Here is a 16,965-nt window from a genome sequence, read left to right as displayed (position 1 = left end):
AGCCACCCCTCCCAGTTTGGTGTCATCTGCAAATTTGATCAGGATGCCCTTGAGTCCATCATCCAAGTCATTGATAAAGATGTTGAATAAGACCGGGCCCAAGACAGAACCCTGTGGCACCCCACTAGTCACTCTTCTCCAGGATGAAGAGGAACCATTGATGAGCACCCTTTGGGTTCGGTCAGTCAGCCAGTTACAAATCCACTGAGTGGTAGCATAGTCAAGACCGCATTTTATTCCGCTTTTATTGTGTGCACCTGCTTTGGTGGCTTAATGATGTGAAATGGTCTATAAATGTGTTTAATAATAATAATTTATTATTTTTAAAGATTTATAAACCTCTCATATAAAGTATCAGAGTAGTGTACAACCCCCAGTCCCACAAAATAAGTATATATGTATTTGTTCACCATGACCAATATAGATAAAATACAATACCAATAGATGATCAATAATAATTTAAAGTATAAGGCAACAAAGTCTTAGGTGGATAAAAGTCCTAAGCATGTATCTAAAATAGTAGATTGTTGGTGGATTCCTTAACTTGAATGGCAATAAATTCCATATTAAGGATGACTTTAATCCTCGTCATCTTCAGGTAGGGCTGTAAGAAACCACTGCCTGAAACCCTTGGAACCTGTCAGCCAATGGCCTTAAGAAGTATGAGGCAGATTCCTGGGCGCTTTATTGTGTGTTACTGTTAGCATCCGTCTGTCTAGAGAGAGAAGGGAGTGAAATATTTGTGAGGGGCAGGGAGAATATTGTCCTTCCCAAATGGCACCCTAGACGATCACAGCCCCTCTGCACAGGCAATATAAAAAACTGAAGGCATGTCCGCAAAATAGGTTTGTGTCTGGAGCCAGAGAGAGGTCTTTTGTTTTGTCCTGAAGCCTAATTCCCTCTGTCTCTTGAGGTCAGTCAATAAACTCTGTAAAACCCTAAAGTGACTAAGGCTGGGAGGCAGCTGACAAAGACAGACCCAGCCAAGCTCAGGTATGTTGCTCAGCCTACCTCCATGCTAATCTCTGTGTACACTTGACTACTGAAAAACAAGCATGTCATTCTGCTGTGGGCAGGGACATCTAGGGACAGAGACAGAAGATCAATGGGTTGTATCCAATGGTAGCCCTACTCAGGGTAGACCCATCAAAGTCAATGGGTGTGATAATCTAGATTCACTAAGCTCAGTGGGCTTACTCTAAGTAGAACTTTGTTGGCAACAACCCAATTGCATTCTCTCTCTCTCAACACTTTTATATACAGAGGAAGTATTTGCATCTCAGAGGCTTAAATTGCCATTTTTTGCTTTCACTGACCTGCTCATGTGCCTGCAACAGCAGCTTGATATGTACCATGTGGACATATCAAGCTAACAAAATAAAAGTGATGTGAAAATCTTCAGCTACGCAGTTTCTGCGCATCCAGTTATTGTTAAAGGAAGAGGTAACAGTAAAGGTAAAGGGACGCAGGTAGTGCTGTGGTCTAAAACCACGGAGCCTCTTGGGCTTAGAATCATAGAATCATAGAGTTGGAAGAGACCACAAGGGCCATCGAGTCCAACCCCCTGCCAAGCAGGAAACACCATCAGAGCACTCCTGACATATGGTTGTCAAGCCTCTGCTTAAAGACCTCCAAAGAAGGAGACTCCACCACACTTCCCAAGGGACAGGGCTTCTGGAGTCAATTTGTCTACCTCCCACCCGTCAGGGCTCCCAAAATTAGCCATTTAAGATAGTGCTCTCTTGCTCTCTGCCTTTGTGGGATCTTCAGTCTGTGGACGCTTTAGAAACAACACAGCAAGAGCCACACTTGACTTTAGATCAGCGACATTTTATTGGCAGGAGAAGCTGTATAGGCAATAATTTCAAGGACTCTCTTGTCCCAGAGCGAACCAGACAGCCACTCGCCTCCTCCAAGCTGACAGAGTTCAGTGGTGCTGTGCAGCGCAGGCACAACACATCTCCAAATCATGTGTCAGGTCAGGAGACCCAGTCTTATCCAAAACGCTAGATGAGGTTGTTTCAAATAGTGGTGGTTGGGGTTCCTCACAAGTTGTGAGAGAGAAGAGAGATGAGCTCTCCCACAAGAGGATATGCCGTCTCTACCAAACTCCCCTTGCAAAAGTGCTGCTTCAAGGGAGTGATGGGTTGACAGCAGGGCTGCCCCCAACACTTTGCTGCTGGAGACAAACAAGACGCTGGTGCCCCCCCCCCTCGTTCCACATACAGAAGCTGAATGGACCAGGTCCGTGTTTCAGTGAGGCACCTGAATCGCATTTTGAGGCTGTACACACTCCATACATTTAAGGCGCATTTGAAGCACAGGGTCTCTTCCAACTCTACAATTCTATGATTCTGCCTCCCCCCCAACCCACCCCCCCAAAAAGGAACCTGGAAACCAGCTTGTTAAAGGTGATGGGAATTGTAGCTTTTGAGGGGTAAACTATGGTTCCCATGATTTTTTTTTGGGGGGGTGCTTTAAAGGTATGGTGTCTAAACTGCCTAAGACTGGCAAGAGGATCACATCCTGCCGAGTGCTCACCTGATGAAAGCAAGCTACTTTAGGGCAGGCTTATGGCACACACAGCTCCGATCCTATGAAGGGCATTGCTGAGCCCCTCCAGCACCTGCCACCTGAGGCAGCTGCCTCACTGCCTCATGATAGGGAGGACCAGTGAACCTGGGCATGCGCCACAGTCCTTTGCTATGTGCTGGTTCTGTGGCATATGCTTCAAGGAAAGGCTTCCTTGAAGGTAATGAGTCTGGAAACCACTGAGCCAAGATGCTGAGTCTGAACCTGCAAGGTGCTGCTACCATGTTTCTTAAAAACAAAAGGCAGCCTCTGTTGTTTACCTAGAGCAGAGACTCAACTCCACCAGGGCTGGTCTCAACCTGCACATCTTCTCTCCATGGGTGGGACTTTCTCAACTTGCACAGCTGTTCTGCTGCAGTGTGGAGGACAATTTTGTTAGGACTGTGCAAGAGGCTGCAGGAGACATAGATGTCAGTGTTCTTGGCCCAATACAATCCCCCACTGTCTCTTTCCTCTGTTTTTTTTCTGCCTCACCAGCTGCATACCCCTAGAAGTTTGAGAACAGCTCAAGCTGCGGCTACTCTAGCCACTAGAGAATATCTTTAGACCTAGAAATCTCCCTCCGGTCTTGACCCTTGACTTTGGAGGTGAAAGGAGACTGCCAGAATGGAAAGTTCAAGGAGATTAAGGGCAGGATACAGGCAACATACAAACAGGCCCAGATTTCTAATGCCAGGATAGGAGTCCTGCGGGTCTCCAACGGTGTCTGGCATTTGCTGCTGGGGGCAGGAATGAGATGCATCTTCAGAGAGGAGCTGTGGACAATGGGCACTTATGCAAAAGCAGTAACCACCACTGCTTCTTAGTTGGGGTCAATTAGCACAGATGTCAGTAACCATAACAGGACTGAATTCTCCCCTTCACTTCCTTCCTTTGACCCCCAACAATTGTATCAACATTAAAGCCTTTGTAGCAGGTGCTCAAAATTAGGCGAGGAGGAGGATGGAGATGAACTGCAAGTAAAGACAGAGAGTTTAGGCTAAAGGAATGCTCAAAGTGTGCTCTAGCTGCAGAGTAGCCCTAGGAATCTGCTAAGTCTCCAAGTGATCACATCTTTTAGTTTAACACAAGCAAGATAGTGCATCCACTCAGAGGAATGAATGGAAGTTATTTTGATCAAAGTTCTAAATGAATCCTTTAGATGGAGAGACCATTTAGATGGACCTCCAGCAGCCAAAGCCTTTGAGGGAAGTTGGGCAGGGTACAAAAATGTTACTACTGGTAGCCACACGGCCTTGCATACACTTGGTGGAGCAGCCTCCTTGAGGCAGGGGCCATGGATTCCCATGGAACACAGAGAAGGTTGAGAGCGCCGTCAGCTCTTCAGTTGTGGTGGGACATTGGTTACAGAGTCTGCAGAACACCACAGGAGTGTTTGTGGTCCATTGGGAGGAAGCAGGATCTTTCTGGAGATTTGATGCAGGGCAATCACAGGGTCCCAATCCTATCTCCACCTTGCACTGCTGCTATGAGAGCTGGCAGAAGGGCTGGCACTCCCAGATTTGCCCACCAAGAGGAAACTCAGTTGGGCCACAGCTAGCAAAGAGCCCAGGAGGTTATCTGCATTGTCTGCTTAGCCTGAGTCTCTTGCTTGTCACAGAAAGGCTTGAAATGATGATGCTTCATAAATACTGGAGGGTGGGGGAAATAAGAGTGAGATCACCCTGTAGAAGGAAGCCAAGACACAGAAGTGGAAGGCGGTGGTCAAGGAACAGAGAACTCCAGGGTACAAGCAGCAAGACCTTCCTTGAAGAGAGCTTGGGCTCCAGGCTGGCTCTCACACGACCACCTCTTTTTGCTCCTTGTCTACAAATTGTGGGGCATCTTTCCAAGGAAACCGGATACAAGAGCAGCAGATTCAGTTTCCACTTGGCACACAAGGGGTTGGTCGAGGAGCAGTCACACAGGGGCAACATAATTCCCAGGGAAAGTGCCAAATTTATGTGTTCTCCTAGAGACACCTAAGGTACAAACAAAAGCAAAACAAGAGTCCCTGATGAAGGAAAGAGGCTCAAGGTTGCCCACCCTGCAGTAGAAAGTTCCCCCAGGAGTGTCCTGAAAAAACCTTTTGAAATAAATATTGGCCTCTAAGGAAGCACTAATTCACTCTTCACTCTGAAGCACCAGCTTTTTTGGCCACAGTTATGTCCTTCCACATCCTGTTTTGGGGGCCTCTCCAGAACTTTTGGCTCTATTGCAGCTACTCAAGAGCATGATCTGGAGGGTAATGATTCTACATCACCCACACCATGCTGGACTATTCAATGGGTGAACAAAGGGGAAAATGAAGGGACCTTAGTTCCAATGTACTTTTTGCCGTTTCTAGGCTCCAATTAAAACATGGGCATGTGGGCAGTGACCAATGCCAGGTAAAAAGTTTGCATCGCAGAGGGTAGAGTGTCATACTCTACAGGTATCACATTCCTGCAAGCCAAATGCCAAGTTTGATACTTGAGCCTGAGGTCTGTCTGATACTGATACTCTGGCATGGCTTGCGCATCATGGCAAGACAAAGTATGGATTACCATGACCGGACAAATGTGCTGGCTCCCAGAGAGCGCTGGCACCCACTTTGCTCTTCCCTGGGCACACGATGGCAGGGAAGCCAAGGTTAGGCTTAGCATATTGTCCAAACCTGGGATCACAGTTAAAATCTCTCCTTCTTGACCATGACCTGTAACCATAGGATAAACCTTGGCTACAGATTGTGGTTAAGAAGGAGAGAACTGAGCAAAGATGCCAGATTTGGATGACATGCCTTATAAGCCAAACCTTGGCTTCCATGCGGTGATGGGCTGACCTCAAAAGCCCAAGGAGGAGAGGAGCTGCTGTGGTTCCCTCCTTGGCAGCCAGCACCTCACACGAAGCCTGGCATGCAAAAGCAGCCGGTGTTCCTAAGGCTATTGGTGGCCAGGGTGGGAGGGAAAGGAGACCTGCAAGGCCATAACAAAGGCCCCAGAAAAGCAGCATACAGCCCAGCCCACTTTCCAGTGCTAGGATGGTACAGTCCTCCCCCGCCCCATAAATTATAGTGCCAAGACACACCCACAAACCAGCCATCATCACATTGCTGCATGACATCCACTTGGTCCCCTTCGTGAAGTTCCAGCTCATCCTCATTCTGGGGTCTGTACTGATAGAGAGCCTGGTATCTGAAAAACAGAAGCCACTTCGTGAGCCCACTTCCTTCCTGATTTATTTAAGTGAAAGCACAGCCTGGTGTAATGCTGGCCTTGAGCTGAGAAACCAGGGTTCAAATCCCCCCTCAGCCAGGAAGTTCCCTGGCTGACCTGGGAGCCAGTCACCAACTCTCAGCCTACCTGACGTCACAGGGTTGTTGTGAGGATAAAACATGGAGGGAGGGGGAGGGAAAACAAGGCATGCCACCTTGAGCTCGGGGGGGGGGGGGATAATCATAAATCATAAATTAAATACAAATAAATAAAAGATGTGTATTTTTTTAAAAAAAGAAATGTGCCTCAAACAGTAAACACTTCAAAAAGCAAATCAAAGAATAAGGAGAGGACATTTTTCTTTCACATTTCCACTCTGCAGGCTGTGTGGATCAGAGCCAGTGAACTGTGCTTTGCACATGGAAAAGGAATGTGCCGAGGCAAACACTCTGGGCTGCCCTCCGCCCCATCGCCTTCCCTCCTGACTGCGGGGGGGAGTGCTGCCGCTAGGAGATGCTGAGTTGTCTCTGTCTTCTGCAGCAGGAGTTTGCAACGCTTGGAAAGGCCAGCCAAGGCACAGGTAGAGCAGCCAGAGGCTTCCTCATGCACTGTGCAAGCCCCTCTGAAAAAGGGCCTTGTTCCAAGCCACAGTCCAGACGCTGCCCTGGCTGGCACCCCAGGGGGCCGTCTGCAGCCAGCCCTCCCCACGGGTCACTGTGCAGGGAGGGAGGGGCTTGGCCAGCCGCCAGGCAGAGCAGCAAAACTCCCCACCCCACCCCCGCTTTGCACTTCCCAGCCCCTCGTCACCAGCCTCACTTACAGGGTCCACTGCGCACTGGAGGGGGGCGCACATGAAGAGACGTGTCCAGGGCTGCGTGGCTGGGAAGCTCCAGGAGCAGCTGCCTGTGGAGAAAGGAAGGGGGAAAGGGGAAGCCGTGGGGAGGACAGAGCTGGGGGGGGGAGCAATGGCACCATGTCCTGAGCCCTTGGGCAGGAAGTGCCATTAATCTAAGGCTAACGGAAGTAAAATGGGGACACGCTGCCTCTTAGGCATGGAGACAGGGAGGAAGGGACTGCACCTGGAGACCTTAAGCAAATTTAGGAACCATAATGCCTTTGGTGTGCTGCAGAAGCACTACAGAGAAGCTGAGAAACACCTGGGCTAGATTATGTTACTGTTCGGTGGATTTGTAGCGGGTGGACTGAGCCCCAAGACATGGGGCAGACATGGAACTTCAAAGTGCTGGTGGCTGAGTGAAGGCCACAGCCATGAGGGTCTGTAGGAATGGAGACAGAATATTATCATCTCTCTAGCTTACATTATTCATTTTAACACAGAAAGTGGAATCTTTGCCCTTAAAGATCAGTTTTTTGAGGACAGATGTTTTTTCTGCTTCCTCTAAAATAGAAGTGCATTTGCCCTCTCTGACATCCCTTCTCAGGCCTTCACAGCAGCACCCTTGGGAGCTGAAGCCCCAGCATCTTGGCAGGGCTTACCAGCACCAACGCCTGTCCTGGGTCTCTGGCCACCATTTTAGTTTCCCACAATGCCTGGATTGGTGCTACATTGGCGGGGTGTGTGGGTGGGGTGGGGGGAATCTAAATGGCTGCCTGCCACTGTCAAGGCCACGTTCGCTCATGACTGAGTGTCCACTGACATAGGAGGCCTATTGCAAAGCTGGTCCGGGGTCTTCAAACTGCTTGCAAAGCAAGGATATGGTGGGTACCTACCACTGTAGGTGGGGGGCAAGGAAAGGAGAATTGAGGGGAGCAGCCAGGGCCTCACCTGCGGTGGGAAGACGGCTCGTGGAGCCAAGGTGGGGGCAGCAGGCTGCTCAGGCTCCTGAATCTGGAAGGATGAGGCTGGCGATGGGCTGCTGCTGCTGGATGTTTTGACAGGGCTCTGGCTGTGGGGACTGAAGGAGGCGGCTCTGGCTGTGCTCTGGGGCCTGCGGGGCACAGCCTCTGGGTGCTCGAACTTCGGGGATGCAGGGAAAGTGAATCCTGAGTGGCTCGAGGAGGAGGAATGCAGCACATCTGTGGCCAGGGAGCCCCGCAGGCCCAACGGGGAGGTGTTGAGCTGCCCCCTGCTGCTCAGGCCGGGGGAGTGTGGCTGGGACGGGGAGCCAGAAGGGGCCCGCAGGCCTGGAGAGGAAGGAAACTCCTCCGAGTTCTTCACTCTTGGCTCCTTCACCACCTGCACGTAGTTGGCTGGGAAAATGCCCTGGCGGTTGGTGCCAGAGATGCGGCCCTCGTACCAGTTTCCGTCCACCCTGCGAAGCAGGCAGATGCGCTCGCCCTGGAAAGGAGAAGGAAAGATCAGCACAAGGAAGCTCCTGAGGCTGACTAATTGGCCTGATTAAGAGATTTCATAGAAATGTAGTGCTGGAGGAGGCCTCAAGGGTCATCTAGTCCAACCCCCTGCAATGCAGGAATTCCAGCTGAAGCATTTCTGACAGGTGGTCGTTTCCTGCACTTTTACAAGAGGCTAATTTAAAGCTGGAGCCTGACAGACCCACAAGCTCTTCCAGCCCAAGCATTTGCTGTTCTGCTCCACTCCTCTGTCCTGTTTGGTACCTTGAAAGGTTTAGCAACATCACCCCCAGATAGTCCTTCCTATGATCGTCATACAGGGATAAATATCTATCTATATCCCACCTGTTCTCCGTGGAGCATGCACACCCCCATTTTATTGCCAAGGCTGAGAGAGAGTGCCTGGCCCAGAAAGCTTCAAGGCTGAGAGGGGATGTGAAAGCTGCTCTCTCCCGTCCTAGTCTGGCACTCTGACCAACACACCACATGGCCTCTTAAACCGGGGACTCTTTCTTGCAGCTGGTGACATTACGGGCTGGGAGGCACACTCTGGACAGGCTACCTGGAGTGGTTAAGAGGTTGTGAAACCCACACGTAGAATATCACACAATAAGCATATGCACCTATACTGTTGCTTTCCTGTGCATGCTTGCTAGGAGATCACAATTGGTTGGTCTTCCCGGCAAGTGTACACAGCCACTACAGTCAAACCCCTCACCAGTGATTTTACACATTGCAATCTGCACCCAACTTTCATGTAGGTTTATGCACCGCAGAAGCGTTTGCCCCCAAAGGAACTTCCTGGTGCATCAAAGGGATCTGATCATGTGACACAGGTAATTCCAGGTCTTCGGGGCTCCCAGCTTTTCCTAGAAAATAAAGGTCACCCACGATCCTGCTGGGAATGTACTGCTTAACAGATAAAGGTATGCTGAGAATGGAAACTTCAGAGCTATGCTAAGTCCAAACTGGGCAGTGCTGGTGGTCTGTCGGGAGGAAGCTGCCAAATTTCCTCTAGCACCCAGTAGGTTGTCAGAGGACCTAGCTCAGTTTCATAGCTCAGTCCAGCAACAACAAAACTGACTTTATCATTGGCTGAACCAGCATCCAGCTGAAATTACGAAAAACTAGGTCTAACATTGGGGGAGGGGGAATCATATTTGGAAGTCCGTATTTTTACAAGGTTTCTCCTTGTGATACCTTATTTGCCAATCAATGCAAAATTTTGGCTTCTCTGCGAAATATATGTTTCTTTTTGTAAAAACAACAAGTTTCTAGTCCTTATTGAGTGTGACACAGTTCAGGCAGCATCCATAAAAAATCCTGTATTTAGGAACAGCACATCTCAGATCTGCAGAGTGACCTCCATCTTACCTTGCTTCCAGCCAAGAGTCTTTGTCCCATAAAAACTCCACTTTCCCATATCTTTTTTCTTGCCATTACCCTGTTACACCTTGTAAAATGCCACCAAATTAAGCACCAACTCCAAAAAAAGGGTCAGAACAAAGTCTGTAAATTATGTAAAATCTAATTCACATTCAAGCAAGCTATACAAAATGTTCTTTGTCTAGTTTATATTTCGTGCAGAACTCCCAGAGGTTTTCTGGGGATGTGGACGGGGTTTGGTGGGAGTGAGTCAGCAACAGCAAGCAGAATCTTAATAGCCCAGTGAGGGCCGGCTCTGCTGTTAGACAAGATGGAGGTGGTCTGCCTGTGAAAACAGATTTGGGGGTTTACCATGAAAAGGGGCACTGAAATTGTCAATTTATTGCATTTTTATTACATTTTTCATCACCATGGGAGACGCCGTTTGGATCTTCTGCCCAAGGCACTAAAATGTCACTGGCTGTCTTGGAGCTCAGTTTTATGAGAAGCAGAAACAGACAATTGAACATCTGTTAGAGAGGAATGAGCTGGCCTGGAGCCCACGAGGCAGGGGGGGCAGCAGGCTCTGGCCCCCTTTGCCCCTGGCCCCATCCTGAGTTGGAATTCCTCTCTCTGCCCATCTTTGGGCTTCCCACTCCCACCCTCACCCAATTCTTTTGCTTCGTTTTGTACCTTCCGAAATGACAGCTCCACTGCCAGGTCACCCTTGAAGTTGTACTGAGCTACTGCTTCTCCATATTCCAGGACTTGGATGGTGGGGGATTTGATCGGCTTGGGGATTTCTGTTGGAGGCAGGACCTATTGGGAAGACAAGCAGTGGCATGGCACAAGTGGTTCTGGATTCAGTCCTGCTCTGCAAATAAGCCCACACAAGTTACTAGTCTGTAAGATTTTACCAGTCTCCTAGGGGCTGCAGAGAAGGGACCGAGTGGTCCTTTCCTCTGTCTCCAGCAATTTGCTGCATGTTGTGCTGTTTGCCTTAAGTCCAGGGGTCAAGTGTGGCTGTCCAGGTCTCTCTCTCTCTTTCTCTCTGGCCTTTGGGACTCACCTCAGGCCACACCCCTCACTGACTTGCTTTGTACCCTTTCTTGAATGTCTTTAACTGCCTAGAATGTGTCCCTGAACTCTGATAATGCATCTTGCTTGCCTCGAAAGATGACGTGTGTGTGTGTGTGTGTGTGTGTGTGTGTGTGTGTGTGACACTACGTGTAGGAACTAGCCTAATGCACAGGGGGAGAGTTAACGTCTATCATTCTGCCCTTGTTCTGCTTTTGGTCCTGCCCACCACTCCCTTGTTGTAGCCCAGAAAAAAATGTTCCTCTTGGCCTAAAAAAGCTTCCCCACCCCTGCTGTTTGAAGCAGGGGGGCCTCTCTCCCCCCCCATCAGCCTGTGCTGGGTGCAGAAGAGGGAAGGAGTGCCTTGCCTCTCCCTCCACTGGCCCACTCCTTGGCGTGCCTGGAATTCCACGGCCTCTGCATGAATCCCGTGCCAACATTTCATTCATTCATCTATTCAGTCAGTCAAGCCAAAGTCATTACAAAATATAAAATACCGTATTTTTCGCCCTATAGGACACACCGTCCCATAAGGTGTACCTAGTTTTTTGGGGGGGAAATAAAGGGGGGGGGAATTATTTTTCCCCCAGGCGCGGGGCTGGGGCGGGGGAAGCCCGAGCTTCCCCCAACCCCAGCCCCCAGAACAGGCAACTCTCCGCAAGCAGCGGGAGCCCGGTGCGGGCTCCCACGTCTTGCAGAGATCTGCGGGAAGCCTGGAGAGCGAGAGGGGTCGGTGCGCACCGACGCCTCTCGCTCTCCAGGCTTCAGCGAAAGCCTGCATTCACCCCATAGGACGTACACACATTTCCCCTTCATTTTTGGAGGGGAAAAAGTGCGTCCTATGGGGCAAAAAATACGGTACATAAAACAAAATAAAGTACATTACACAATTAAAATAATTATTAAAGCCAGACATTCTGTCAGGTAAGAGTTTGTTCCCCTGAAGAATCTAACTTATCCTCCTTACAGACATTTCTCCTTAAACCTGCTGCACTAAAGGCACAACAGGCCCCTTTCTCAAAGGTGTAGGGAGATCTGTTTCTTAATACAGTGGTACCTCGGGTTTAGTACTTAATTCGTTCCGGAGGTCCGTTCTTAACCTGAAACTGTTCTTAACCTGAAACACCACTTTAGCTAATGGGGCCTCTTGCTGCTGCTGCGCTGCCGGAGCACGATTTCTGTACTCATCCTGAAGCAAAGTTCTTAACCTGAAGCACTATTTCTGGGTTAGCGGAGTCTGTAACCTGAAGCGTATGTAACCTGAACATATGTAACCCGAGGTACCACTGTAAAAGTTAACTGAATTCCCCACTGGGAGATTTACATCTTTAAACAAGGCTGCTCCTAAGTCCTCAAGGATTGGGCAAACCAGCAAGTAGTGAGTGCAAATCCTCAGGCACAGAACCTCCTCTAGCGTTCTTCAGGTACGGCACAACCTGGAGCCCCAGGGCTACAAATAGGATATCTGCAATGCAGGTTGCAGAGTGAGGGCAAGGCATCTGAATGGGTGGTCTGGCATACAAAGGGGCACATTTGGACAGACAGGCAGAAGTGCAATCAGCACAAAAATCATGCTTTAAAATATGAGATTTCATGTGGTGAGATGCTATCTCAAAGTCTAATGAACTCAGACTGTCCAAAGAAAGGCCATACTTATCAATAACTGGTAGCATTTCCTGATTCCAATGGAATGGCTAAGACTCAACATCTCATTGAAAGTAGAAAGTACTAAAATGGGCCCTATCCCCCTTTTAAATTTTTAGTCAAGGAGATGCACGCTGGCCTTCACTGAACAAACTGAGAATGAAAGACTCAGTTGCCTTGGGCAGCTCAGAAATGGCACAAAGATATTTATTCTAGCTTTTTTCCAAATTCATTTTTTGAAGAGATCCCCATATTTGTGTGCCATAACAGATGTGTGGGATGACTCTGGCTTCCCAAACACATGCAAATAAGTGAATTCCAAGTCTTCCATCACTGGACTTAACATCAGAACAAGGAATAGATCACAGACCCCCTCAATGGCTTACATTTAGTGAGTCAAAACAGAAAAGGCTAATACTGGCAAGTGTGCTGTGTAAGGAGCAAAACCAGATCCTCCTTCCCAAATTCTAGGAGCACCAGAAGCAGGCTGAATCACATGACTGCTCAGATGCTTTCTCCATAGGAGTGAATGGCTACCACCTAAAGGAAAATTAAGTGGTGCATCTGAAGATACAATTACTGTGGAAACAAAGACTCTCTCTTCCCCTAACACTGTGTGGGGCCCAACCTTCACCCCACCCCACCAGGGGGTGGGAATACTCTGTGCCCCACTCTAGTACTCGTTGTCCTCCCCACCCCGAATGTTTGTTAGTTTATATTAATAGTGGCCTTCAAAAAGGTACACATGGCAGTTGAATTCTACAGATTATCTGTGTCCTGTATGAAAACATTGTTCCTTTGCTTTGAAACACTCTGCCTGTTATTTTTCTTTTTATATATCCACTTCTTGCAGGATGCTACAGGGGGCCACCTCTCTTCCTTCCTTCTAAGCTTAGCGCAAAACCTCCACTATTACAAAGCTCTTGGCTTAAACCCTTAGTCCTCATTGCCCAACTCAAGGGACGGCTGCTCCATGCCAGAGCCCATGCTTTGCCCTCAAAAGGTTCAATCCTCCAAGCATCTCCAGATCCAGCCAGGAAAGACTCCCATGGCCACACTGGAGAGTCACTGTCAGACAACACAGACGAGGGGGATCAAAGTATTCAGAGCAGCACTGGTTCACTTTGTCCCTTGTGAATCTCCCTCCTTTTGTTGCCCTCTTCCCCCTGCCAGAGCTGCTTGAATTTAGGCTGTAAGCTGCTTGGGGCAGGGACCTGGCATTTGTTTGTGTTACTCTATAAACCACCTTATGCACTGATAGTGCTATGTTAATACCCAGAAAACTGGAACTCTTGTTAGTGATCCTATTATTATTATTATTATCATTATTATTAGCAAAATAATGGGACCGAAACAAAAATAGAGGACATTTTTGCTGCACATGAGACCCTCTCCCACTACCACTAACCTTGCCTGTATCTAAAAGCAGATGGAGGTCCAGATTGCTAAAAAAATTCTGCTATCTCCCTTCTCTTCTACATACTGAACAAAAATGTATTCAGTTTATCAAATGAAGCCTTCTCCTGGAATAGCAAGGTATACTTACCTCCACATAGTTGGTGGGGAAAATGCCCACCCTGCCATGGTGTTCTCCTTCCAGCCAGTTTCTATCCACTTCTTTGTGAATGTAGACAATGTCACCCTTCTGCAAAGTCAGTTCCCTGAAAAATCAAATGGCATCGTCCCACTGTCAGAGATGCATCATGGACCTCCATTAGGAATATTCTCTCCTTAAAGTTGCTCATTTCAATTGGACAAATTGCCTCCTCTTCGAGTTGCTGACACCAACTCTTTACAGAGAGAGGATACGGATCAGGAGGCGAACTCGTGAAACAGCACACCCGCCCTTTGCAGCTCACAACGCCACTTCTCTCTCCCACTTCAAATCTGTCCTCAGATCCCACTCTTCTCATAAGCCCTTTGACTTAAATTTATTCCCACCTGAAATTAAGCCTTAGGGAAACAAAAGAAACAAAAACCTAAGAACATGAAACTGCACCTGATCATGTTCATTGTTTGCCGCAGCCTTTCCGCCTTCCTTTTGTCTCTCTTCGGTTGTCTTTTGGTGTCAGGTTTCCCAGGGCAGAGCCCTGACTTTCTTTGCTAGCAGAGCAAGGCTGGGGAACCAGTGGCTTCCCATAAGTTTTTGGATCCTCAACCTCAGCCAGCACAGCAAATGGTCAAGAAAATCGGAAGGGCCACAGGTTCCCCAACTCTGATGCTAATGGTGCTGCATTAATTAACAATGATGACTAAAAATCATAATGAGGATGCCAAGTGACCCAAGCATTGTGTGAATGCCAAAACGTTACCAGTATTGCGACTCACTTTGGCGACTCTGCCTGGAAGTCAAATTTGAGCCGAGCAGCTTTCATCTGGAAAGAGGAGAAAACTATTTAAAAGGAGACATGGAGTTAAAAGATGCAATTCAAAGCCATCAGGTTTTAAAAGGGAACCTGGGCATCTTGCCAGCACAACACAAAACCAAGTGAATAATGGCATTGAAAATCTCTGGCCTGAATCACGAGTGCCAGAAGTGAACAAGACTCACTAAGCCACAGGCAACCCTTGCAGTAAAAACAAAACGAGGCTCACATGGATGAAAAAAAAGCACATTTAGTCACTTTTTGTAGGGGTTTAATTCATGCACTCCTACACCCTTCCTTTCTCTTTAAGAGCATGCAAACATTCCCAGCTAGAGAGGATTTGTCCTGACCAAATTCCTGCAAAAGATTCCCGGATTCTCTTCCATTGTGCCTCTCTTACAGAAAGGAACGAGTCCTATCAAGGGTGGACAGCTGGACTGGCCCTAAACTGGTAATTGCCAGAAAGCCCCACAAGACTGGGGTGCATAATCCTCCTTAAAGTAAAGCCTGCTGCATTCGTCCCTCATCAATTCAATTTTGCTCTTAGTGGGAGAAGAACAGAAGTTGCAGCAGACTAATGATTTGCTGGCCCAAACCAACCATTTGTATGAATATGGCCCATTGCTCAGAGCAGCAGAATATGCTACAAGGAAAACAAAGTTCTGTTTTGTTTTTATATTAACTATTTATTTTGTGCTTCTATCCTGTATTTTTATATGTGGATGAAGGGCAGGTTATAAAATGTAATATTAATGATGATGACGATGATGATGATGTTTAACATTTTACACTAAGATGACATAGGAGCTAACATTTTAAGATATTTAAGAATATTTTAAGTGGTTGTATCCAATTTGGCACTACGTTACAAGTCACTTAGAGGTATGCTTGTTTCCCTGGCAAAATATTTTGCACCAACAGAATAAGGAGGTTGCTGATAACTTTGTTGTGCAACGTGTTCCTGCTAGTGCAGCTGTTGTACAGAGAACATTGGGCACAGCTCATTATGTTTAAGAAATTTAGCCTGGTTTGAGGGAAAATTGGACCATAAAAGTAGCTATATATACATTACAATTTCCTAATCGTACAGTGGTACCTCGGGTAAAGTACTTAATTCGTTCCAGAGGTCCGTTCTTAACCTGAAACTGTTCTTAACCTGAAGCACCACTTTAGCTAATGGGGCCACGCCATTTCTGTTCTCATCCTGAAGAGGAGTTCTTAACCCGAGGTACTATTTCTGGGTTAGCGGAGTCTGTAACCTGAAGTGTATGTAACCCGAGGTACCACTGTATTATAATAGTTCCAATGGTCAAAGTTTCCAGCAAGAAATATTGGGAATTGATTGTAGCATGGAGAAGATTATCTGCTACAGTGTCTGAAAGGCTCTCACAGAACTGCAACCCGCAGGGCTTCCCCAGAGATGGAATATGCGCTAAATGAATTTATGGCTAGGGCAAAGATGTCCAATGATAAACCCAGTCCAGGTGTGTAAACAAAACCCGTCATCCATCTCCTCTTGGGTGGAAGCCACATCTCACCTTCTTCTCGTCTCTCTTTGGGGGACTATCCAAGACAATTTCTGAAGAATCAAGAAAGGGGCTTATCCCCACAAGTCTCAGAGGATCTGTGTGAAAAGAACGAGACAACAGCTGGATAACAGTGTTCCCCACAAAGGAATGCTCACATATATTCAGAGGACTGTGGTGGTCAAAGTCAGAAGAAAAGGCAGAACTTAACTTGAACCATAGCACACTTCTGGAAGTCAACATTCAAGGTTAGGCCTCAGAACATGGCAAGCAGCTGTGAGATAGCTAGAGATGAGTACGTCTAGGCATGTGCAGAGTGTTTTGTCTTCACGACTGAATCACTAAATCTAGTCTGCATGCACTCGGGGTTAAAGAGAAAGGCTACTGGGCAAGCTAGCCTCACATTCCTCTCAGTATGAATCTGGCCCTAGGCAGTAGAACAGCTGCCATCAGCCATAACTAAGATACATTTCCAACACAAACTAAGGATTTCAAACCAAATGTTTGTAGACTTGGGTGCATCTTATTAGCAAGGGGTATTAGCAAGCCAGGCCTTGGTGAGTGGGTGGGTTGGGCATCATGGTGGAAAAAAGGAGGAATTGGTATTACTCTTAGTTCTGTTACATATTTAGGTGGTTCACTTAACACATATACATCTCTGAGCAGATTCAAACATTTGTGAGAGGGCATGCGGCTCAGATAGTTCTCTTAGGACCAACCACTTCATAATGAAGATAGAAGATGTGGGTGTCTAAGGTTTTTAAAAAACCAAATTTCCCTACATGTAGAAATCTAGCATATCTGAAAGGAGGGTTCTAGATGAGTCTTCTCCTTGATATGCTACCTTTCCAGCTTCAGGGAGTTGTTGAATATGGGAAGCTTTCAAGGATGCAGTTCCTACTTACATTC

The 16,965-nt window shown here is 47.6% G+C and overlaps 1 protein-coding gene across 15 annotated transcripts in view; it reads right to left on the bottom strand.

Moving 5' to 3' along the window:
- Positions 1-1,809: 1,809 nt before the first annotated feature.
- Positions 1,810-16,965, bottom strand: part of SORBS3 (sorbin and SH3 domain containing 3) — an 82,968-nt gene continuing 67,812 nt past the window's right edge. For 14 of the 15 annotated variants that reach the window (XM_083713530.1, XM_083713533.1, XM_083713528.1 and 11 more), the window contains 8 exons: positions 16,069-16,154; positions 14,493-14,539; positions 13,711-13,825; positions 10,137-10,262; positions 7,552-8,064; positions 6,586-6,668; positions 5,638-5,744; positions 1,810-4,553 (listed from right to left, as the gene is read on the bottom strand). In XM_083713530.1, coding sequence (XP_083569656.1) covers positions 4,492-4,553; positions 5,638-5,744; positions 6,586-6,668; positions 7,552-8,064; positions 10,137-10,262; positions 13,711-13,825; positions 14,493-14,539; positions 16,069-16,154 — 1,139 coding nt within the window. In that variant the 3' untranslated portion in view covers positions 1,810-4,491. The remainder of the gene's footprint in view (positions 4,554-5,637; positions 5,745-6,585; positions 6,669-7,551; positions 8,065-10,136; positions 10,263-13,710; positions 13,826-14,492; positions 14,540-16,068; positions 16,155-16,965) is intronic. The other variant, XR_014558124.1, reaches the window with a different exon arrangement.

This window comes from Podarcis gaigeae (assembly GCF_964106915.1).
Source record: "Podarcis gaigeae genome assembly, chromosome: 15".
NCBI lineage: Eukaryota > Metazoa > Chordata > Lepidosauria > Squamata > Lacertidae > Podarcis > Podarcis gaigeae.
This window is presented reverse-complemented; position numbering and strand designations above follow the sequence as displayed.